This window comes from Tachypleus tridentatus, chromosome 6 (genome assembly GCF_004210375.1).
Source record: "Tachypleus tridentatus isolate NWPU-2018 chromosome 6, ASM421037v1, whole genome shotgun sequence".
Taxonomy (NCBI): domain Eukaryota; kingdom Metazoa; phylum Arthropoda; class Merostomata; order Xiphosura; family Limulidae; genus Tachypleus; species Tachypleus tridentatus.
This window is the reverse complement of record NC_134830.1, coordinates 52,677,052-52,702,475: the sequence shown is the minus strand read 5'-3', so window position 1 is coordinate 52,702,475 and position 25,424 is coordinate 52,677,052. Positions and strand designations below refer to the sequence as shown.

The following is a 25,424-nucleotide window of genomic DNA, read 5'->3' as shown; positions in this document are numbered from 1 at the left end:
GTTCACTAGCTGCCTTCCCTCTAGTCTTACACTGCTAAATTAGGGGAGGCTGGCAAAGATAGCCCTCTTGTAGCTTTGCACGAAATTCAAAAACCAACAAAACAATTGTATAGAATAAATAGCATGAATACCTATTTCATTCTCCAATTCTTTGAGGTATGATAAAGGCACAGCTAGCCTACTTGCTTTGCACCATAAAATGCCAAACTAAGTAATAAAGTATGATAAAATAGAAAGTATGAATATGTGCCTTACCTTTTTGAAATTTCATATTGTTTATTATGTTACATGCTTTTGCCTGAAGCACATGGATGACTTTTTCAATAAACCTTTGTTTTCATGGATTTTCAACTGTAACAAAAATATACTTTACATACCATGGCTGAAGTATCAGTTGTTGTAAGTCTTTCTGGGTGGTCATGCTCATCAATATTCCTTTGTTTCCAATGCCTTTAAGTGCAAGAGAAATTCTAAATTCCAATTTTATGACATATTGTGAAAATGTAGTTAACTATAGGCTGTAGTAGCTGATTTACTGGTTTGCATATTTAGAATTATTTTAATGTAACGCACTAAACCATAAAAATAATAAACAAGTGTCAATGCTATTACACATTAAGTGACCATCCTACTGCATAATATTAATACTTGTCAATTCTTCGCATCTGTAATATTAACCTGGTTTGTTTGTTGTTTTTTTAATTTCGTGAGAAATAGAGAAGGCCACGACCCGTACTAAAATTTGTACCAATCAAATGTCGATAGTTATGTTACACAGTTTCAATGCTTACCTAAGCCTAACTTTTAATTACAAATCTTTAATTACAAAACCTGATACTGATTAGTATTTAACATACTTGTAGGGGATTTCTGATAAGAATTGTATCTGTATTTGAATCGTTCTGCGCCAGGAATTTAGTCCATTTTTAGGATCAGGGAAGGTTTATATGTCTTGAAGACCTCCTCCTTTCTTTGATGCTTTACTCGCGGTATTTTTATTAAAGTATTGCTGAGTGTTTGCATTTTAAATTTAATATACCCTTTTAAGGCCATGTCCATATCGTGGGGTAATATGAACTTGTATCTTTTCACTTGGCTTCACTAATGCACAATTGCATTTTCAGTACTGTGCTTACTGTAGAGTTCCATGTAGCGCTCACAAACACACATAATCTTGTTTTGATATAAATACCCTTTTAAAACAGAGCTGTGCGTCTAGAAATTAATTAGCCTAGTACCGTGTAGTCAATTAGTATCTGTCTTACGGTGTTCAGCGTGGAGAGGTACTTAGGCCTAGGCTTATAATGTATATGGCTTTTTAACTTATCAATTCATTTTAGTTTATGTTTTCTTGTAGAAGTCTGTCAGAAAGAGAGGGCATGTTTGAGTAGTCGTGAAGAAATGTTGAACGTCGGATTCGGTATGCTTTCGTTAATATATAATTTTCCTTCATTCAGTAATTTCGAGTCATATGTAATTCCTACGTATTTCGCTGACGTTTCTACCTGTAAGAGAGTTCCCTCTTCTGGAATATAACTGTTGTATTATTTGGTTTTGTGAACAGAATGAATTGTATTTTTGTGTGTTTATTTTGATTCTCCATTTACAGTAATTATTGTATAATGGATGCTGTTGTTAGGTTTTGGGCACTCTTTTAAATAATTACATCATCTGCAAACTAAGAGCAGAAGGTGTGGTTTGGGTCATTAACTTAAAAAAAGCATGTCACAAACATACATAAAAAACAGAGTAGGAATGTACAGCTACGAGTGGGTGCCCTGTACGTTGATTCAGATACTCCCATACTTCAGGAAGTTAGAAACCCAGCGAATAATTTTTATAAGGAGTCTGAGGTAATTGTGCCGTGCTTTGTCGAATGCATTCTCTAAATCAAGAAAGCATTAATTATCTTTTCCGTTAAATATGGTTAGATTGTCTGTTTTTTGTCTCCCTTTTCGGTAGCCATTTTGTATTTTTTTCTGGCCATACTGATTTAATTTTAGGAAGTTTTTAATCTACTGCAGAGGTTCCCAAACCTCTGTAATACCTCTCCGCTGTAATACATCATATTTATGAAATTAGCATTTACTGAAAGAGTAACGAATAAAATAAAATGGTATGACATTATAAAATTAATACGGTAATATATTCACATCTCAAATTACTAATTGTAGTTAACATAAATCGAATTGTGTAAATATGTTGTGCGACGGGCACTGTTGCCTGCATATCGCATCAAAGAAGCCAATTGGTTTCCAGTTCTATTTATACAAATAAAATCGAAGTACAGAAGTAAGATAGATATGGAGCCAAATCTTCATGTTAAACTGTCAGACATTGATCCAGAAATTTCCAAAATTGTTTCAACGAAGCAGTATCATCCTTTACATTAAAGTAAGCCGTAAGGTTTTATTTTATTTTTCACATTTACATTTATTTTCATTGTTCTTTTCTTAAAACTAAAATCAAGCTGTGAAGGTTCTAAAATATTCATGTGATACACTAATTACGCATGATAACGACAATGGCAGTGGTCGGCCAATACGGTAAAGAAGTTGAAGAGGGCCGCTGCTTAACAAAGTTTATGAGCCCCTGGTCTAGTGTTTATAATGGTTTCTAGTAATTTTCTAATGCTCTTGGTTAAATTTATGGGTCTATAGTTTTCCGGGTTATTTTTAGATTTTCCTTCTTTCTGGAACCTAAGAACATCAGCCTGTTTACAAGCGATTAGTATGTATATGTAACCTATTTTCAGAGATAAATTAAAAAAACGATGTGGGTTCTAGTAATCTCAGAAGGCGTTTTTGTGGGTTTTTTTCTAATAAAATATTGTGTATTGTCCTAGTTTTTTTATTATACATCAATGTAATTATATTTTGTACTCCTACTAATGTAATAGATTTCATTTGTTGTTCTTTTATATTGTGATGTTTTTCTAGATTTTTCGTACTTTTTGAGTGAGATTTGTGTTGGTAGTGGCAGTATTTGGTTTGTTTTGAATTTCGCGCAAAGCTACACGTGGGATATCTGAGATAGTCGTCCCTAATTTAGCAAAAAAAAACCAAAAAAAATGCAGGTTTCAGTCTGTTTGTAGTTAAATGCAAAGCTACATAATGGAATATCTGTTTCGATACCTGGTTTTTAGAGTTATAAGTCTGTAGACATACCACTATATGGCAGGGAAGGCAGATAATCAACCTCGGTTCTAGTTACTGTATAACAGTATAAAAATCTTATATACATTATTGCTTAATAATATTTAAAGTAAATCGATTATTTCAATACAATAAAGATAAGTAAAATACAATTATAGATATTATTTACAAAAATAAATTGGTTATAATCAAACAATACGCTGTAAAATTAAAGGTTTAATTTTAGTTCGAAATCACAAGAAAAGTATACTCAATTTATGTATAAGCTTAAGAGTTTGACGTTTAATTTTGTATTCATCATAATTTTTATATTGTCAATAACTTTAATACCAAACGTCAGTCATTGTTATGGTTTTTGTTAGACGTCTGATATAAAGTAATTCCAGGCTGACAAATTTTTATTGCTCCGTTTGTTTGTTTTTGAATTCCGCGCAAAGCTACACAGGTAACATGAGTGTTACCTGCACTAGCCGTCCCTAATTTAGCAGGATAAGACTATAGAAAAGGCAGCTAATCACCACCATCTACTGCCAACTTTTGGGCTAGTATTTTACCAATGAACAGTGGGAGTGTTCATCACATAATAAAGCTTTCACGGCTAAAAAGACGATCATGTTTGGTATGACAGGGATTCAAACCTGCGACCCTCAAATCACGAGTTGAGCAACTTAACTCCCTGGCCATGCTGGGCCACTTTGTTGCTTAATGCGTTACTAATACTAGAAATAAATGGCCTGATAACACCAGATTGTTGTTTTTAATTAATTAAACACTCAACGTTTAGCTTTACAGCTTATTTAGGAACGTTCCATTAAAACACAAACAAAAACTGGCAATACAAAACCTCAAATGATTTAAACAAGTACACTGTTGCTCAATGAAGGCCGAAAGTTTTCAAATGAAAATATTTAAAAGTAGAGAAAAATCCGTGTATAATTCTGGTAACATTACAGTTTCGAAGCAGAGAATAATATGAAAGGATGTTTGCTGTTTTGTTTAGTAAAAAAAAAAACTTATGCATTGTCTTTGTCTATAAAGTAATAAGAATAGGGAAATCTAAACATCCCAATAATTTTTGAAGATATCGACGTCATTATTTCAAACAATATTTGTATTTAAGAGAGAGAGAGAAGTAAAGGACAATCGCATGATGCATCTGGTGGTATGTAAAAACTATTTGCTAAACATCAATCTGCATAGGCATATTGTGGAAAAAGGCCATTGTTTCCAATTCACCTCCTCCCCGAAGTTAAACATCTTTCTCTATTGGTACTTATGTAGTGACAAATTTGTTTAAAGAAATGAAATAAAACCCATTTAATCTAAGCGTTCTCGAAAGATGGACCTTTAATCCTGAAGAAGAAAGGTCCACCTTTCGTAAGCACTAAGGTTAATGGGCTTTTATTTCACTTCTGTCAAAACTTCTTGAACTTACATGTTTTTCGAAAATCTAGAAATTATTTTACATTATATTCCTAGTGTTACTAGGATAGAATAATGAGATGTTACGTGTTTCGTCAGATATTTAATTATGGGTTTTGTATTTTTTCTTTGAAATTGCTTAAATTTTAAATGTTTTGTCGTTTCGAGATACTGACAGATCTTTAGAACTTTTTAGCAAACGTATATTATGTAAAACGTTTCAGCAAGTACATCCTGGATAATATAAACTAAAAATTTAAATTTATTCACACTACAATTTTTTTTATGTTGAGAAAATATTCGAAAAAATAGTAATTCTCTGCTAATATGGAGTTCTAATATTGTACATGTGCACATACCATTTACTATAACAAAGGTCAGTTTATGAGTGCATTTAACAATGCCGTGAATCAATAGATTTTTAACTACTTTTTCGACACCAAGTATGATTTGTTGGTTTCTGCAAACGGCCCGACATGGCCAAGCGTGTTAAGCCGTGCGACTCGCAATCTGAGGGTCGCGGGTTCGCATCTCAATCGCGCCAAACATGCTCGCCCTTTCAGCCGTGGGGGCGTTATAATGTTACGGTCAATGCCACTATTCGTTGGTAAAAGAGTAGCCCAAAAGTTGGCGGTGGGTGGTGATGACTAGCTGCCTTCCCTCTAGTCTTACACTGCTAAATTAGGGACGGCTAGCACAGATAGCCCTCGAGTTGCTTTGTGCGAAATTACAAACAAACAAACACACAAATAATAGCGTAATTATCCCCTCCTCGCACATTTCTTGTTATTGAAGAGGAGGAGAGGTATCCGAACCAAAAGGGGGCCCGAATCAGCTAAAATCGTAGTTGTAATTATAGAGAAGTAAATGTAGAACTCATTTGTTTTTTGCGTGAGAAGAGGGCACTGTTTTTATTTCGTCCATGTTTACGTAACAGTTGTTATTTTTCAAAGGAATTACATTAATATGTATCTCGTTTTACAAATTCCAAATCTGTCTTCTTAATTCACTTTCTCTAGTTAATAAGTTGAAAAAAACATTGCCACCACCTTCGTGTATGTAGTATTTTAAATAAATACTGTTTGTTTGAAATTAAATATAAAGCCAGACGATGAGCTATGTTCTGCCCACAACGGGTATCAAAACCTGGACTGTAGGATTTTTAAGTCCGCAGATATGCCTTTGTGCCACAGGGACCTAAATTAATACAATGTTAGGGGCTCGATAACTTGGTGGTAAAACGACCAGTTTCAGAGCCAACAGGACTGCAATAGTCCCAGCTGAGCATGAAGCATATGTTTAACTTTTTTCCAAAATGTATATTACTATGTGAAATGAAAGTATTGTGTGTATATGCTAAATAAAATAGCTTGAAAACAAAATTCAAGGGCACATGTTGTTTTGTAACTCGTGGTTATTATTGTTATACAACTATGAATTTACATAACCACAACTAATTTTACACACGTGTGTGATATTCAAAAGTTAAACTATAATACTGAGTACCAAAATATGGGGAAATAATCAAAGAAGGCGTTACAGAAGAAAATAATAATACTGACAGCAAAGGGAAGAATAAAATATTTTTGCATGACAAAAAAATAAAATCTTTATTTCCTTTTAGAGAATAATTCAAGAGTAGGTGGTGGGTGGTGTTTACTAGCTTCTTTTTTTTTTTTTTTTGCCTGTCACTTAAAAATTAGGGACAACTAGCGCAAGTAACCTTCGAGCAACGTTTCGCAATATTAAACCACACAAAAGAAACGGTCTGTGTGTGTGTGTTTCTTACAGCAAAGCCACGTCGGGCGAGTTTCTGAGTCAGAAAGAAACCATAAACGTTTTTTGAATCAATTACATTTATTTCAACTGTGGATCAAAATGAAAAAAGGTAATTATACAAGTTCTTTCAAGCGATGTTGACATAACTTAAACAAAATTATTTTAACGAAAACAGAGGCATATTAATATATACATTTTTGTTGTGTTTTTTTTTTTTTTTCAAAGAAATACCTTAGCTATCTAATGAGGGCAAATGTTACAACTTTTTGATGACGAGAAACCCACTTGAAATAAACATATATCTCAGAACGGCTGGTATTGGTATTAATACTTTTATTGATAAGCAGAGAACAACTTTTCGACCTTCTTAGATTATCTTCAGGTTAACAAAGAGAGTTTGCAAGTGACCATTGCCGGACACATATCTTAGGGATGAGGGTATAAATGAGTACGGGATGGTAGGGGGAGTTTGCAGTTGAATGTTAGGTTACTAATGACTATAGGTATAAAAGTGTTCCTTTATATTGGTTTTAGTTGCTGTAAAAAGTAGGACTTCTTTGATTTTGCGTTTGTTTATATTTGTTTCCCTACTTAGTATCTGGGAGTTTTCAATGGTTATGTTGTGTTTATTTGATTTGCAGTCTTCAAAAACGTGTGAAGGTGTTTTGTTGTTTTTTTTATCTAGTTTCCACTTTCATGCTTGTTTTTCCAATATAGAACTCGTGGCAATTGTTGCGTTGTATTTTATAAAATATGTTGGTGTTGTGTTTGTCAGTGTAGTTTTTATGTGTTCGGCAATGGTCACTGGCAAACTCTTTTTGTTAACCTGAAGATGGCCTAGGAAGGTCGAAACGTTGTTCTCTGTTTATTAATAAAAGTGTTAGTACCCATACGAGCCGTTCTGAGGTACAAATGTTACAAATGTTGATTCGGAATGAGGTTGAATGCGAACGTGTTCCATCTTTAGTGACACTCAAAGGTCTAAATACGACATTTAATTTGAAAATCACTTTTCAACTACTACAGAAAATCGTTTTCAGAATTATCACAATACTGAAATATGTTTAATATGTAAACTTAATTTTTGAGAGAATTTGAAAAAAACAATCACGAATTCGTTGACAGGCTCTCGACAAAAATAAAGATAGAAAGGAAATCATTTCAGCTCAAAACACTATCGAGATTTTCTTCGTTTTTGTTGACAAAATCAGTTGACTTTGCTTTAATTTAAATTAGTGTATTAATCATACAGTTTTATTAAGCAGTAACCTAATAAATTCTGAAAACAATGATGTCTATTTTATTTTGTATATTTTCCATGTTTTATTTCACCTTTTCGCCCAGCTTCCTGTAGAACTAAGTGGCTGCCTTTTACACAATAGATACACGAGGGTTACTACAAACTAGTATGGCAGTGGATTTGAGTGAAAAGGTATGAAATTGCACATTTTTATCGTTTAATATGTTTATAATTTTTAGTTTAAGAGTATCTTCATAAATAGTCTTAAGTATTCAATACATTTTCAATAAGAGTTTGTTGTAAATATATAAGTTAAAAGGAAATTGACTTGAGGTTAGTACAGTATTGCATAGGCTATTCTGATTATTGTAGTTTGTATGAAAATTCAAATAATAATGGGTAGTTTGGTCCTTTAGGTATTCTTACACGTCCATCCGTGAGAAAAGTAAAAATTTAACTCTTCGCTTTGTGTTTCATTGATTTTTCTCCTAAGTTCCTCTAAAGTCCTTTTCTGTGCTACTACTATTAGTAGTGGTGCTGTCGACGGCACTCGTGCTATAGTCTATTGACGCTTGCTGTCATCCTTAATATGTACGCCTAACTACCATGCTATTATTTAGTAACCTAGTATATTAGTTATTACTGAGTATTAGTAATGTAGTTATTTTTATTTATTAACCTTCATTATGTTAGTTTTTGTTGTTTTCTCCATGACTCGTTTCTTTAGTTGTTAAATACTTGTATCTTGTTATCTTTTACAGAAAGTACTTTTTTTATACATATTTATAAAATTATAGTTGCTTGTAGAAAGCTGTAGTTAAAGTATTATTTTAATAGTAAACCACTTAATAATAAAATATTTGTATTTTTCAGGTTGAGGAATACAAAAACAAACTGAAGATTGAGGTAAAAGATATAAATTGAAATTATAGTAAGAGGTGGTTGTAAACTGATAATGGGATAACATTGTATAAACTAATTGGGGCAAAAGATAAATTAATATTTGAAGAAAGAGATGTAAACTAATAACTGAAGTAACATTGTATAAACTAATTTATGTAAGAGATAATGCAAACTGTTGTTAAGGTAAGAGATACAGACTGATAATTGAGGTTATCTGTGACATAAGGTTGAAAGTGTATGTAAACTGATATTAAGACATTTAGAAATATTAAGGTAATAATTTTAAGAACAAGAGATGACTCAAATATAAATTAATTTACATCATATGTTGATAATGTTTGAGTAAAATGTTTTAAGTTCTTGGCATGTTTTAGTTACAAGAGTAGAAAATGATGTTTTTTATACTTGTTGCTGTAAGATGTTAAGGTTAGAAAGAAAATGATTTATGATTAGGTATAGGAAGAAAAAAAAGGGAATGCAGTGCCTTGTATAATTTCATAAAAATAAAAAAAATTGACTTGATTGTAATGAAAATCATGAGGTCAGTAATTATCTTTTTGGAGTTGTTGATTCCTACTAAAACATGATTATTGGGTACCAAAACAATGATGTGATAAAATGAAACATCTTTAATCAAAGAAGGGAATAAAACCCTTCTATTAATACCCCTTTCTTTGAAAACCTGTTTTTGACAAAAACAAACTTGGATCTAACTGGTTTTGTAACATGATGTCATGAAAATCCTGATTTCTAAACAGTTGCACCAATATCTCGTGTTGTGATGTTTGTTGTGCAGCTATATAATGTGAATAACTGTATAGTGTCCAGTGGTTCACACCAAGTATGATATAGATTCAACTTATCAGGATTGTTCAAAGTTTTGTGTCTGATGTTTTAGTGGTGGTGTTTTTGTGAAGTAAGTTTTGTAATTGTTCAACATCTTGACATTTGCTACACAAGTCAGTTTGTGATGATCCTTGTGGAGTTGTAGAAAGCATTTAAATAGCAAATGAAATTGGACATAAGAGGCAGAAATTCTCTCGAACATGAATAGCAAATGATAATTTCCCCTGGTCTAAAGTGTTTTAATAGTATAGTTCTTTAGGTGATTTTAGTTTTGAGACCTTTGTTCATGTTAGATATTTATTTATGTTTAGATAAATATTTAATATTTACAGTTCATATTTAGATTCTAGTATGAGCTGATATTGTTAAAAAAATTTAATGCCAAAAAGGACCTGTACAGTCTTGCAATATGGAGGAACTATAGTAAATGTTGCAGTATGAGAAAGTGATGCACTTGGAAGGTATGATAATTTGGAAGAGACTTGATCCCTGTGTGATAGGAACATAAGTGTTTTGATGAAAGAAAATGTGAATAAGAAAGAATCATCCAAAACCTTCATATGGTGTCTTGCATGGTGAAATAAGATATTGCATTTTGAGATCTCTTAGTGGGATTTTCAAGCTGAAGATTTAAAGGGTTAACATAACCATGTACGAGACTTGGGTGAGGGTGTGGTTGAGTAATGAATTTAATATGATGTATAAAGAATAATAACATCTTAAGTTTTGACTGGGTGATGTTCATGAAACTTTTTTTTTTTTTTTGCAATTGTTTATGGATGTTATAAAGTAATAATTTTATATAAAGAACTTGTATATTGGAGCTAATAATTTTTTTTTATTTCATTTGACAAGGCGGAAAGATTGGTTTTGAAAGACTTTCCAAGAAAAATACTTGAAATAGAAGATATTCTTCAGGTGAACATGTGTTTTTTGTTTAAGCATTTGTTACACGTACATAACCATTAAGTCACTTCTTTGAGTAGTAGTAGTTAGGGACTTTTTCTGTCTACCAGTATAGTGGAGCTGTATGTGCTATAAAATTTACTGAAGTGTGTGCTTAAAAGCTCTTACAGTTCTCATAAAGCTTGTTATTTTCATATTTTCACTTCTTTGTACCACTTAGATAAATTTTCTTTGATTGACTATGAAATTGGTCTAGAAAATCTTGCAGTCAGTTGACAGATGTTTATAAAATGACTGGTATAAATATTTGTTTTTAATATCTGTATTTAATAATAGTTAAATTAACAAGTGTGTGTGTTCAAACATGTGCACACACACTTAAACACAGGTGTAAGCATTACAGTATTGCAGTTATTTTACTTTAATAGGAATATACTGACTGCAAATTGTCGTATTTTAGCTAAATAGGTCCTGGATGAGACAGAAATCAACACCTTTAAAATACTGAAAAACTTCTACTTTTATTTAGATGGTTTTACAGAATTCTTATAATCTATGTTATTTTATAATTTGTAAATGAAAAGATAATAGTAACAACTGAGATAAATTCACTAATAAAATTTGATATTGGGCTTCAAATAGTGAAGGTTATGTTATTAGAGGATAGCTCCAATCATTTGGCCATTTTATGGGCTGGCTATTTGCATAGGTAATCATGATTTGAGGTAGCAGTTGCCCTTTCATGTTTTGAGGCACAGTGTTTAGCTTGCCAGGCCTTGGAGTTGAAGTTCTATAGCAGACAAGATAATTATGTTAATATCTGTTCTACATATAATGAAACACTGAATATGCATTTGGTAGAAAGTGAAATTAATTTAAAACTATAGTTATTTTGTATTAGTCATGTTTATTTTTTCCAGTTTTTTAATTTCTAGTTTCAAAATCTAGAGCTTTGTATTAATGCTGAACCTTTAGAATCAAATATTTCCTGGTACATAAAGTGAACAATAACATAGTAAGTTATAATTGAATATTAATTAGCTATGTTTGAAATTTATCCCTCCTGCAGAAGAAATTAAATTTGTAAATTTTCTGTTGTGATAAAAACTATACCATGGTTTTTCAAGGCTTTTTGAATACAGTATTGACATATTTAAAAATTTTTATTTTTGTTTAGAATGTAGTTCTATGTTTCATTCATTTAGTAATGTTTTAACATAAATTTTCTCACTTAACTTCTCTGTCTACCATAATTTTATTTCAGAGTGATCAGTTCAATGTAAAGAGTTTGAAAGCACTTCATTCAGACCTGAATATTCCAGTTCCCGAACCTCCATATTCAAACCATGAAGTAGAAGAGGTTGGGAAAGCTAAGCTTTTATTTAGCTGTTTACTAAAGAGCTGAAACCTGTTTTCCATTTACGAACACATGAACAGTGTATTGTATGCTTGAATCTGTTATTTACAGTTTTTATTATGATAATCAGATGGCTAGATTATTTTTTAACAGTGACTAGTTTCAAGTGACATTTCTTCACATGTTAACAGTTTGTACCTTTAAACACCTACCAGGTATGAGTAAAATAAGATATATTTGTAACTTAGCACTTATGTTATTAGACAAAATATTAAAATGCAAAACACCTGGTGTTAAACTTTTACTTGTTACCAATTTAATTAAACATTGCTCTTTCTTCTATGTGGTTAGTGTCTTCTAGTTGTTTGTGTTTTTTTTAATATGCATTGCTTGTCTATTAATCATACACAAACTTTTAATGAAATGAAAAATTAATATAGTATACCTAAACATATACATATGCTGTTTAAAATAATCCAGTTATTTGGGTGTTAAGAGTTAGTTTTGAAAATTTGCACAAAATCACTGACAGTAAGTTAAAAACAATACATTTGAATTGACTCTGTGAGAACTTTGAACTTTTATTCTATTGGTGAAGACTAAAACTCAGAACCAGTTGAAGAGACAGTTGAAAAATGTCTCAATGGAAATGATATTTACTACTTCTTTTAGCCACACAACCAGAAAAATGGTTTTACATTACTAATTTGTTTATTGTATAATGAATGTTTCTGACAGTTACACAAGTTTTATCTTTCTTGGAGTCTTATGAAGTAATGTATGTTTGTTATTTGTGGTATTTATAGCATTGTTAAGAGAATTGGTGCTTTTCTAATAGTGACAACTGAAGTTTGCTGTATTTTATTTTCATTATTATTATTACAGTTTCCATCAAGAAAAAGAAAATTTACATGTATTGATAATGACCAGTGTGGTAGGTGGTTTTTCTTTTGTAATTCTTGTGATTTGTTTCAGCTTAGATTTTATAACTGAAGTGACATAAACATCTAAGTAAATGTAAAAAAAAAAAAAAAAAAAAAGCAAAGATTAAGATAATGGATTAAATTTAATGTCTGGATTAGATAGATAATGGATAATAATTTTTAATGTCTGGATTAGAATAATATGGTGGAATTAAGTGTATGCTTCTCCTATAATGTATAATTCATACAAAATGGATAGAATTGTTAATAACCATATGTTTAGAAGCCAGTGAAATCTTGCACAGTGAATATGCAATCTTGGAAATACTCTGAGATGTATCTCAGAATGGCTGGTATGGGTATTAACACTTTTATTGATACGCAGAGAACTTTTCGACCTTCAAGTTAAAAAAAAAAATTCTAAGGAGATTGAGAAAAAGAAGAAAGTCTGTGTAATCATTATGTTTCAATTATTTGTGCATGTGTTCTGAGTGCTCACTTTGCAGTTTGAGGGTCACGGGTTAAAATCCTATCCTTGGACATGCTTGCCCTTTCAACTGCAGAGATGTTGTTGTGAGGTGGTGCTCAAAGAATAGCTCTATATACACTTGATCATTCAATTACTGTGGTGATTGTTGGCTTCTAAAATGTTTTATTATTAGATGAAATATTTAAAGAGAACATACAACTTAATCAAAATATCCATACAGCTTGTAAAGTCAGTTTTGCACTGGCAGTTTTTAATGATTAATAGCAATTATGCTAACCTGGTATGGCCATGTGAGTAAGGTGTTGATTAGTGATCTGAGGATTGTGAATTAAAATCTCTGTCACACCAAACATGTGTTCTAATGTGATGGCCAGTTCCACTATTTGTTGGTAAAAGAGTAGCTCAACAGTTGGGGGATTGTGGAGATGATTAGATGCCTTCCATCTAGTCTTTTGCTGCTACATTAAGGAAAGCTGGTGCAGATGAACCTTATGTAGCTTTTCAGAATTTAAAACAAACCAATTATGATTAATTCTCTAGTTATATGAAAGCATCCCTTCTAACACAGTTGACTGAAAACTGTGAAGGAGGAAATGAAATTTCTTAAAACAGAGTAAAGTTTTAAAGAAGTACAATATTGCTGTAGCTAATATTTCACAGTCCAGTATCTGTGTATTGTGTAGCATGCTTTTATTACACACACTTTCTATCTCAAATAAGAAATCCTACTTCATTTTCAAAAAACAAATTTTCTCAACTGAATATTTTATTTCAAACAGTTGCATGTCCAGGAACTTGTAGTGAATTTTGTAGGTCTTTTTTGCTGTTATTCTTTAAACTTGTATCTAATATTTTTTACTAATTATATTTCAAGTTCATGACTGAAATTTTAAAACATTAGTTTATTTCACTTACTTAAAGTAACTGTGATCACCTTTCTAGGTATGATTTTGTTTTAAATGTGGCTTCTAATTGAAAATGTATAAAACTTTCTTCAGGGACGAAGGTATTAGTTCTGCCCAGTGGCTCAGCAGCTTCTAACAAAACCATTTCTGCAATGATAGATTTGGTTAAACCACGTGTTAGGGATTTGGTAGAAGATGCAAATAAGGTATGATAATTTATTTTTTATGTATGAATACTGTCAGTGAAATGTAAATCTGTACTTATGAAATGGACTTTCCAATAAAATTTAACAATGCTCTTAAACAGATGTTTTACTGTGGAATTTGCTGGAATTTTTTTTTCTTATTGCCTGCATCATTTGGCTAATTTGCATTTTGATAAATAGTTATAATTAAAATACCTTGCCTGTATTGGGTTCATAATAATTTGTCATTTATTCGTTTTCATACGTACCTGAAAAATGTGGCGTTTAAAGAAATATAATAGTAACAATAAAGAAAACATAAAAAATACATTTTTGACTTTTGAATATATTTATTTTGGCAGTTTTACTTTTCCAAACTTTCAAATTGAGAAGTTTTTAATGTTTTTATTTTGTACATAATATTTTATTCTTCAATTTTAAGTCAGTGTTGATAAATAAAATGTAGCTCAACACCAGTTTTGGTGCTAAGCCTATTTTGTATTAAAAAATTTAAACAAATTTTCTTCTATATAATTTTTCAGCTGAAAATGTGGATCCAGTTCATGATTCCTCGTATCGAGGATGGAAATAACTTTGGTGTTTCTGTTCAGGTATTTGTCATACATTTATTGGATACTTGCATAAATATTTGATGTTATTATTATTTTCTCTGTTGTTGGTAGAGCAGTATCACAAACCTGGGTGTCAACACTCTCAATTGTTTTTTACATTTTTTTCCCAGATATATCAGTAAAACTTACCTGAAATGGGGCCCCAGCTAATTAGTGTTTGATAAACAGGTTTTGAATCTGAACACCATAATGTGTACAAAAAAGATTATTATTGATTTGTTTTTCAAATGTTTTAAAAACAACAACTAGAAGTACTATCAATAAGAAAGCATTGTTAAGTTACTTAAAAATGTTCAGGAAATATTTAAAATGAAAGTTTACATTTAGGAATAAATGTTCCAAATTCGTTTTGCTAAATTGCACTTAACGTTTGAAATAGTTGATCTTTTATGGTTCAGTAGTATTCAGTTATGTGACACTTGTTTTCTTATAGTTTCTTGGGTTGGGTAATTTGGAAATTCCTCTGGAATTTTATGTTTTCATTCTTAATTCTTTTACTATTTAAAAACATGATAATTTGAGATGCACCATTTCATAAGTAGAAAACAAAGTTGTGTTTGTCATAATGTTAATTTTATAATGATTATTCAGTATTAATGCTTTATTGATTTTGTTTTATCAATGAAAAACTTATTTCTCTCTCTTTTTTAATATTCTTTAATTTTCTTTTAGAATAAGATGTTGCAGCGAACAGAAGCATAAGATTTATTACATTTGACAAGCTATATTGTACATTAGTTACTGAAATAAAAATGAAAATCCATTAAACATAGGTGTTGGTAAGTACAGTGAGATATCTGTATAGGGGCAACAGGGGTCTCAGGCCCAGGGCAGCCTGCCATGGCCAGGTGGTTGAGGCATTCGTCTCATAATCCAAGGGTTGTGAGTTTGAGTCCCTGTTGCACAAAACATGCTTGCCCTTTCAGTTGTGGGAGCATTATAATGTGATGGTCAATTCCACTATTCATTGGTAAAAAGAGTAGCCCAAGTGTTGGCAGTGGGTGGTGGTGACTAGCTGCCTTCCCTCTAGTCTTACACTGCTAAATTAGAGATGGCTAGCACAGATAGCCTTCATTCAGCCTTGCACGAAATTCAAACCCAAACCAGTCCCAGGGATCATGGTCATAATAGGGACCCATTGACAATTTTATTCTATGAAAAATTACATGGGATGTAGGGCTCACACACAACAGTAAATTTGCCACTGGGTAAGGAACAGTTTTTAAAATAAATCTGATTATTTTGATATTTCTGTATTTTAACTAAAATGTATATTTTTGTGGTTTTTGAAGGAGATGTGGAAAGTTACCAAAATAAAATTAAATGGATCTCTTATCATAGGTCGGTCAAATTGTGTATGCTGCAACTTTTTTGAGATTTGTATTCAAAATTTGATTAAACTTCTATATTATCATTGTATACAAATAAATTGGGCATAACAATATAGTTGAAAAACCATATTTTGATGTAATTTTTAAGTTTTTAATTTTACAAGGAAATGTTTTTAAAAAATTCTGTCTCCTCTAGTATGAGAACTGACATTTGTTCTCTAAGTCTTCCCTCTTGTCTAATTTATTTACCACACCTTCAGGAAGTGTGGAGTTTGATGTAAATTTCTCATTTTAGTATAGATGTTGCAAGGCAAAGGATAGTATTCATCTCCTTCAATTGTATTTGTTTGTGGAGCAGTAAATCAGACCTACTTATCACACCTCTGACACATTTTTTCACAAATTGACAACAGTTCTGTTTGTTTTATACTATATTGTTTATAACCAATAGAAAGCCAAGGTTTTAATATTTCAAATGATGTGTTATATTATGTTGTTTTTTGTACAGAGAATTATCTATTTTCTCTTCAGTTTGCAAATTTCTTTTGCATTAAAATCGTCAAACTTGACTAAATTTTTACTGGCTCTTATGCCATAGTTAGAAAGACAGATAAATTATGATAGTTGTAGAACAGTGTTTATTTTGTATGTGTTGTTATTCTGTATTCTCAGGTGAATTACTTAAGAAATTAAAAATAAAATTGAGTGGCCCAGCATGGCTAAGTGGTTAGGACTCTCAACTTGTAATCTAAGGGTTGCAGGTTCGATTCACTGTCACATCAAACATGCTCACCCTTTTCAGCTGTGGGGGCATTATGATGTTTCACTCAATTCCTCTATTTGTTGGTAAAAGAGTAGCCCAAGAGTTGGTGGTGGGTAGTGATGATTAACTGCCTTCCCTCATGTCTTACAGTGCTAAATCAGGGACAGCTAGTGCATATAGCCCTCCTGTAGCTTTGAGTAAAATTCAAAAACAAGCAAGCAAAAAATTATTGGTATTAGTACCATTAATATTTTTAAAAATGTGGGCTTAAATTTCATTGGCAATTGATAGCAAAATAAATTAGGTCATGGGTAAGTGGTATATTTCATATTATTCATATATAACCATTACTTATTATTATAAAAGTAACTAACATGTTATAATTGGAACATTAAGTTATATAAGGTAAGGTAATGCTTGTGAATAGCTCGTGTATTACATCATTCAATACAGTAACATGAGTACATTTGTTGACAGACTTACAACTTGTGTAGCAGCATTATTAGTCACCCACAATTTGTAGTAACTCAAGAAAGATAAAAATAATTTACATTTTACTTTTTATAGTGGTTACAAGGTTGGTTAAATTGACCAAATGCATGTAGAGTTATGATAAAGAAAATAACAGATAAAATATAAGGTTTTACTGAAAGAAAATGTTTCATATTCAATTAGGATGTTTTGGAGATTTTGCAAGTGAAATTTTACAATTTTCAGATGTAGAAAAGTATTTTTAATCTTAATGTGAAAATTGCTTTGCACTCAAAGCACTTAACATTGGCTTCATATATTCATATACGAAGGTTTAGCAAAAATGATCAATTATAAGTGTTTTTTGTAAAGAAGGGACTTGTTTACTGAAAGTCTTCCATATTTTGAGAAGATAAAATGTATTAAAAATTACCAAGTGGAAACTGGTTACACTGAGGCTAAAAGGCTGATCACATTGATTGATCACATAGTGAGAATGTTAAGTTAGATTCTGTATTAAAATTGTATAAAACTTAATGTAGAATGTTTTTCTGTAAGGTATGTTTTATATTAATACATTTAATATGTATGTGTTTTACTTTCAAGAAGTGGTTTTGTATTTATTTATGAAATGTTATGTTGGATCATTAATCTTATTTATATTTGAAACTATTTAAGGAAAACTTTTTTGAGTTAATAAAATTAAATCTGTTATTAAAACAACAGGCACTTTGTAAACTTTGAATCACTTATTTTTTTCTAGGAAGATACATTGGGAGAAATCAGAACAGTGGAAAGTGAAGGTGCTTCATACTTTGATCAGCTGTCTCGATACTATATGACAAGAGCTAAAATTGTATCAAAAGTTGCAAAATATCCTCACATAGTAAGTTTTAAAAAAATCTCATTACAATTAGGGAAAACAAGGCTGACATGACTCCAACAAAAGATGTACTGAGTTGTGTATTACAAGAAGTAACAAATCTGTTGGTAAAAAAATGTTTTTATAACTTGGCACATTAAAATTGAAAAGTTTCTAAAAAGAAGCAGTAATTTTATATACAAATAATTCTGTTATGTTATTTACATATAGTGGGGCACTTTAAACTTACTATAACTTGTTTAATTAGCAACTCCAGAACCTTTTAATTGTTTAAAGTCAGTGTTCCTCTTTGTAGTGTAAAGATAATAATTTTTCTGTTCCTTTATAACTAAAGAATACTTCTGCAGTTACTTGTTTTTAAAGAAAATAAAAGATTGACTTAACTACACTTTATTAGGGTATTTAATGTTCAAATACAAATTATTTACTGCATCTGTAAAGTTTTTATAATAGTATTAGTACCATGGTGAGTGCAGCACACATAGTCTGTTTTGTAGCTTTACTTAATACAGACAAACAAACATTAGAGCTAGTAAACTTCAAATTGCATGTGTTTAGTAGTTCCTGATTTTGTTATAATTCGCAGAGGTGTCTCCTGGTGAGTCATCAGGGAATTTGCAGACTTTCATCACCAGAATCTGGGGCTCAAATCCCTGTGGTGGACAGAACACAGATAGCCAATTATGCAGCTTTGTACTACAAAAGAAAAAAAGCTACTACTAACTTATTCTTATAAGAATGAGTAAATAAATAAGTTCTTATCAACAATCATATATTTTAATTCATTTATAATGTTTTTCAGACTTTTTTTTTATTCAGTAGCAATGAAAACATTCATTTCAGTGTTTACAATATTGTAAATAATTATGGAAACAGAGAACAAAGTGGGTTTAATGTGCAACAGACATAAGAGAAAATGGTAATGTTGTCTTGATGTAGCACAACATGATTACATATCAATATGAAAGTCCTAAACCATCACAAGGACTATATATGATAACCAACATTGAGTTTTAGTTTTTGAAACTTGTAGTGAACTTGGTGGCTCCTGCGAAGGAAATTACAAAATGCATATAGAAATTCAAAGTTTTAGATACAGAAGGTTACTCCTGCAGACAGATTGGACTACTTGAACTATTTGCCCAGTGCAAAATCAAGTCCCTAAAAGAGGACTCATGTAATTGGTGTTGTCATCCAGGAAGAAAACTCAAACTTTCTGAAGGTGATGTAAAGTTCTTAAGTGAATTCTCTGCAGAACTCATTCAATGGTCCAGTAGAGTTTTGTGTGAATGGCTTTGATACAAGTATGGATATTAATGTTTCTTCAAGAACTATAAAATACAATTATATATACAATAATTATACAATAATATAAGATGAAATTAATGAGTGTGTAACTGCTTGGAAACCTTTATTGAGAAGAGACAACAAATCAAAAATGCTTAAATGAGTAAAATAAATGTAACAGTAGGATGTTCAAACCTTACAAAAAGACTACTTACTGTTGAGTTAGTTTGATCTGTTTAGCAGAAATCAATGGGAATTTATTAGAAAGTGGACTGGAGAGCTGTATGTCAGTTGGTGCATGACAACTACTGTAAATTACATGGGTGGATAAGTACAGTTGCCAGGATGCATCTCAGCCAGAGTTGTGACTTGCATAAAATTGACTGCTAACAGATACTGGCAAATTCTGATCCACCATGCCATTCCTTCAAGAACAAGTCATTGGACAGAATTTCTTCTTTTAGCAAGACAGAGACACCAAGAATACAACCACTGTAGTGAAACCATGTTTTCAATATAGAATAAAGCTGATAGAACATTCAACTGGTCCTAGTATAAACATCACTGAGGCCATATGGGGTCACATGGATGCTGAGAAAGTTTGTGGCAACTAAACAACATGGTTGGATTGTGGAAAGTGTTACAGGATGTTTGGAATGACATTTTACAGTCCTTCCTTGCTAAACGATCAGGTCATCCCATAAGTAGTGTCCGAAAAGTTAATACAGGAAGTGCATTATAATTTCTGTCTTTGTAGAAGGCTTTAATGACTAAAATATGTAGTAGGATGTGTATAAAGATGTTCAGACAAATAAAAGAAACTAACCCAACTTCACTTTTTCAGATCATTAATCAAATAAACCCTTAAGAAGATGGATGTATCTGAGGAGCAGATTAGGTATATAATGCCTAATTAATTAATTTTATGAGTTTAAAAAAAGGCACTAGTGTGACAGAAACTACACGAAACATTCAAGGTGTTTAAGGTGCAGAGTCTTTCAATGAAAGAAAATGTCAAAGGTGGTTTCAGAAGTTCAGATCAGGTGACTACAACTTAAGTGACGTACCATGCGTTCAGGTCATCCTGTTGAGTTTAATGACTTGCTGCTGGCTGCACTTGATGAAAATCATGCTGTAACAGTTGAGAAACTAGCACATAAACTTAATTCAACCCATTCAACAGTTCACCATTATCTGCAACAGTTGGGAAAGGTGTCAAGACTTGTAAAATGAGTCTCTCATGATTTGACAGAAGCCAACCTCAGAGTAACTCTCGTGAACGTAACTCATCTTTTTTGGACAGGATAGTGACGGGAGATGAAAAATAGATATTATATAAAAATTTTAAGGGCTGCAGACAATAGCTCAGTGCAGGAAACTGGCTAAAGCACGGCCCAAAATGGACCTCCACCCTAGTGAAATCTTGTTAAGTGTTTGGTGGGATATTGTTGGTGTGATCCACTTTGAGTTGCTGCCACTATTAATGATTACATCAAACTTCTATTTTCAACAGTTAGAGCACTTGGATGTTGCACTGAAAGAAAAGAGGCCTGCTTTGATCAATTGTAAAGGTGTTGTGTCACACCAGGATAATGCACGGCCCCATACAGTGAGGATCACATCTGCAAAGGTTGAAGAGCTAGACTGGGAAAAACTTTCACATCCTCCTTATTCTCCAGACCTTGTCCCATCTGATTATCATCTATTCCAAAGTTTGCAGAACTATCTTGATGGAGATGAGCTTGGAGCACGTGAGATATCAAAACTATCCTCTGTACATTCTTTTCCTCCAAACCCCAAGAATTTTACAGACATGGCATTCAGAAGCTTTTGAATCATTGGCAGGAAGAATTTAATAATAATGGAACATATGTTATTGGTTAAATAACATTAAAACTTTGAAATCCTTTCTCTTTTTTTAAACCTAAAATCGAACATTACTTGAGGGATGACCTGATATATGATACAAAGCAAAAATCACAATGTATTAATTTGTCTGAATATTTTCTAGTGTTATGCAATGAGCTAGTGTTTGTACTTGTTTACTGAATATACATGCTATATGTGTAGTTAAATTATTTTGATCCTTTTGCAAAATATTCTTGCATTTATTTCTTTTTTTTTTCATTTCTTAAAAATTTATCGTTCGATTAACTTAACACTTTTCAATATTTTCTCATGAGAAAAAATATCTTCCCTGAAAAAAAATTACAGTATATTTGTAGGCATAATGATAAAATGTAGTTCTGTACTGTTGCTCTTATGATTAAGTGAAATTGATGGCTTTTAAAGATTACTTTGAATGATGGGTTAAGGTGAAGTAACAACATTTCATAGTTCCACTATTTGTTGTTATAATTTTAATTTTGGATGTGATACAGCATATGAAATTGCTTTAATTTTGAAAGTTTATTAATATTCACTAATTTTAGGAATTTAGGATAATAGCCTGCAGTGTATTTGTTTTGAAATTCATGTTTTTACAGTTATAGTGCACATTAATCCTGTAATATCTTATATGAATTTGGAATGTGAGATTCACAATAAGCTTGGCTTGCAGGAGGATTATCGACGAACGGTAGATGAGCTGGATGAAAAGGAGTATCTTGGACTACGATTAGTGCTAAGTGAAGTAAAAAATCATTATGTAAGTCGTACTTTGTATTATTTTAAGCTGTTACGTTGCTCAGCATAGGATGAGTCCATATGACTGATGTACAGTAATTTCTCAATTATTGTAACTGATTCTAATTTCTGAATAATTTTTTTCCATTTTACATTTTGTACAATGAGGATTTGATGACATTTTTCGTTTAGGGTTTACATTGTGTTAGGCTAGTGATGTAACTTATTTTCATTAAATGTTCAGGAAAGTTACACAACTTGAATTCCAGAACACTGTAGAAACTTCTGGAACATCTTGAAGCAGTTTCAAAAACTCTAAGCTAATACAAAACATCAGTTGTCATAATATACTTTGCAGCCAACTATGGACTCTACTAATACCATTTCTGTTGTGTATTTCTCTGAGGTTGGATGTAAAGATATACGTGTCGCATTGATCTATTACTCAAGGGTTCATGCAAGAAAGTATAATGAATGTAGAAGAATTTATTGCATCAGAAATAAAATGATGTCAATTTGAAGAACAGTCAGAGTAAGAAATCAATGCTTTATTTGAGCTAGAATCTGAAGTACCATCACATAAATGACTGCAAATCATTGACGACACAGCTTTGATTTTATGGCTTCTATAATAAAGTATCTTAGAGAATTTTTTCTTTTCTTTTTAGTATTTAAGAGACCTTTGGAATCGGATCGTTAGTTACCTAGGTGTGTATAGCTAGTTCAACACAGTAGGTTGTACAAGTGAATGGGAACTGGCATGGTTAAATCACTGGTTTAAGTATGTTGAATAAATTTTGTGAGAAGATGGGAAAAAAGACCAAAAGCTCTAATTTTTATATGGAATTTTTTCTAATTTATAAAAGTTTTTCACATACACAATTATTTTATGCTATGCTATTTCCTTTTACAGTGGAAATTTACCTTACAGTGCTTAATGATTAGATCCACTCATCTTTATGATGTTTTTTTGACTTGCATTTCTGTATTAACTTGCCACAAACTTTTTACAAAGTTTTTGTTTTGTTTAATATACTTGCAAAATGAAAAAGTGCACCTGTTATCCAGGTTGATGGTATGGTAAAGTTCTGAAATATTTTTTAGCTATAGCAGAATGTAAGAAATTAATGTATTTCTTGATCATGAGAAATTCACTTGAAATAAAAATATATCTTAGAATGGCTGGTATTGGTATTAAAGCTTTTATTGATAAGGGGGAATGTTTTGACCTTCCTAGGTCATCTTCAGGTTAAGAAAGATGACCTAGGAAGGTCAAAACATTCCTCCTTATCAATAAAAGTGTTAATATCCATACTAGCTGTTCTGAGATACATAATATAGTATTTACTAATGAAATTTGTATCTGATTTCTAGGCAACAGTCCATGATGTTATTACAAAAAACCTGGAGAAAATAAAGAGGCCACGAACTTCCAACAATGAGGTTATGTATTGAAATTAGTTATGGGATTACTTGTTGGCCAGAATAAAATACTTTTATTTCTAGTTGTCATAAAAAGACACATTTATATAGAAATACACCTTTTCTTAAAACCATGTGACATGTTAAATGTTCAGAAACCATGTGATACACAGAGTATTTTGACAGTAGCTTGTGCAGTAATGTAACATGTTTTCTTTCTCTCTATATTGTTTTAAAACTAAGTTAAAGCTTAAGAAAAAATAAACAAAATATAATAGTAGTTGTTAAAAAGAATGTTTGGAAAATGAATATATTGTTAAAATATACATTTTCTAAACAAATACAAAGATGGTATTGGTTGTCTTTCTCTTTATTTCTTTATAGATATTTTCATATGTATTATCTCTAGAATTTACATCTAGAATACCCTGTTTATAAGGAAGACAGAAAGCAAATTAAAAACGTTTATAAATGTTTGTTTTTACACTGAACCTTTCTTTACCTGGCTACTTCCATAAGGTTGTTCATCGGTCATGCCCGTGTTTAAAATTTTCAAGTTACATGAGCAGGTGTTTTGTCAATAATTGTAATAGGTCTTTATTTTAAATTGTGAAAATGTTTTGGCACCGTGCATGATCTGTTTTATACAACAAAGGTAATACTAGTACATATACACGTGTTTATCATTCTAAACGTTTTCTGTTGCCAGCAAGTAGTCTGATAGTAAATTTATATTTGTAATGTATGAATCAGTTTGACGAAACATTCTGTTTTAAAATACATTTGTCAAAGGATCAATAAAAGTGTTTTTCTTTTGTACCAATGTCTATAGTACTAATCATGTGTTTGTTACTAATGTCACAATAGAAGTTAGATTAATTGGTTATTCTCTCTAGTCTTAGATTTTATTCTACAGGAAAATTTGTCATGAAGTTAATTTAATGTCCTTTTTTCTATATTTGTTATGTTTTATTTTATAATACTTGGAATGATAGGCGTAAGAAGTAATGACGTGCCTTTTGAAATGTGTTCTTAGATAAGGTTCAATAAATGATTATGTATTTAAAGGTAGGGTTAAAAGAATATAATGTGTATTTATAGGTATTATACATAGTAACTGTAAATGTTCATTTTGCAGTTGGACTTACAGAATTACTCTTCATATTCTTACTGAAAAAAAAAAAATCAAGATACTTGTAGTTGCTAAGAAACCATGTGAAGTTCTTTATTCTAGTCACTGGTTCAACTTGGGTTTCAACTGTGTGAATTTTTGTTTTTTGATAACATTTCTTCTTTGTAAAGAATTTTTGATGTTTGGAGTTCAATTGGCATGTTATATCACAAAGCTAGGTGTCTGTTTTTAGAATTGCTCTTAATATGTAGTTTCTTGTTTTATTTTTAACATAAATTATAGAAGAAAATGTAATCTCACACTTACATTAGTTTGAAGATACTCTTAGATCTTTTTTCGTAGCATTCATTGGTACTTTTAAAACACATTTTAAGGTACTTACACAAAGTTCCCAAATATCCCATAACCAGTGAAACCCCATATTAGATTTAATTTAAAAAACCAAAAAAATATTGCCTTATTTGTGGAAACCTTGTGAACTATACATAAATTTAAGCATATTATTAATTTAAAAAAAATATATTTATTTGGTTTTTTGCAAGTTCACTATACTTCAGAAATAAAAGTAGAAATCATTACAACTAAATTTAAAAACTCTAGATATTACATTGCAGCTTCTATACAAGAACAGTCCATATGTTTTGTAGTACAAAAGAAGTTTCAACAGACATTTCTTCACAGTTTTTGAATTTGTCAGTGCTGTATTAAATTGGGTTACACATTGACAATTTTCTTTCATTACATATACTATAGGTAATTTTCATTCA

At 31.2% G+C, this 25,424-nt stretch overlaps 1 protein-coding gene across 3 annotated transcripts; it reads left to right on the top strand.

Moving 5' to 3' along the window:
* Positions 1-6,446: 6,446 nt before the first annotated feature.
* On the top strand, positions 6,447-24,344 carry LOC143252511 (proteasome activator complex subunit 3-like). 3 transcript variants are annotated; one of them, XR_013029030.1, is made up of 12 exons: positions 6,447-6,465; positions 7,701-7,788; positions 8,470-8,502; positions 10,201-10,263; positions 11,516-11,611; positions 12,494-12,542; positions 14,020-14,132; positions 14,654-14,722; positions 18,072-18,194; positions 18,778-18,933; positions 22,039-22,125; positions 23,478-23,496. XR_013029030.1 is itself a non-coding variant. In XM_076504756.1 (10 exons), exons 1-10 carry the CDS (start codon positions 7,765-7,767, stop codon positions 23,556-23,558), a joined length of 738 nt encoding a protein of 245 aa, XP_076360871.1. In that variant the 5' UTR covers positions 7,701-7,764; the 3' UTR covers positions 23,559-24,344. The 3 variants fall into 3 exon arrangements, 2 of the variants coding, with proteins under 2 accessions (XP_076360871.1, XP_076360873.1); XM_076504756.1 differs by lacking the exons at positions 6,447-6,465; positions 18,778-18,933 and having other exon boundaries at positions 23,478-24,344; XM_076504758.1 differs by lacking the exons at positions 6,447-6,465; positions 8,470-8,502; positions 18,778-18,933 and having other exon boundaries at positions 7,705-7,788; positions 23,478-24,344.
* Positions 24,345-25,424: the final 1,080 nt, after the last annotated feature.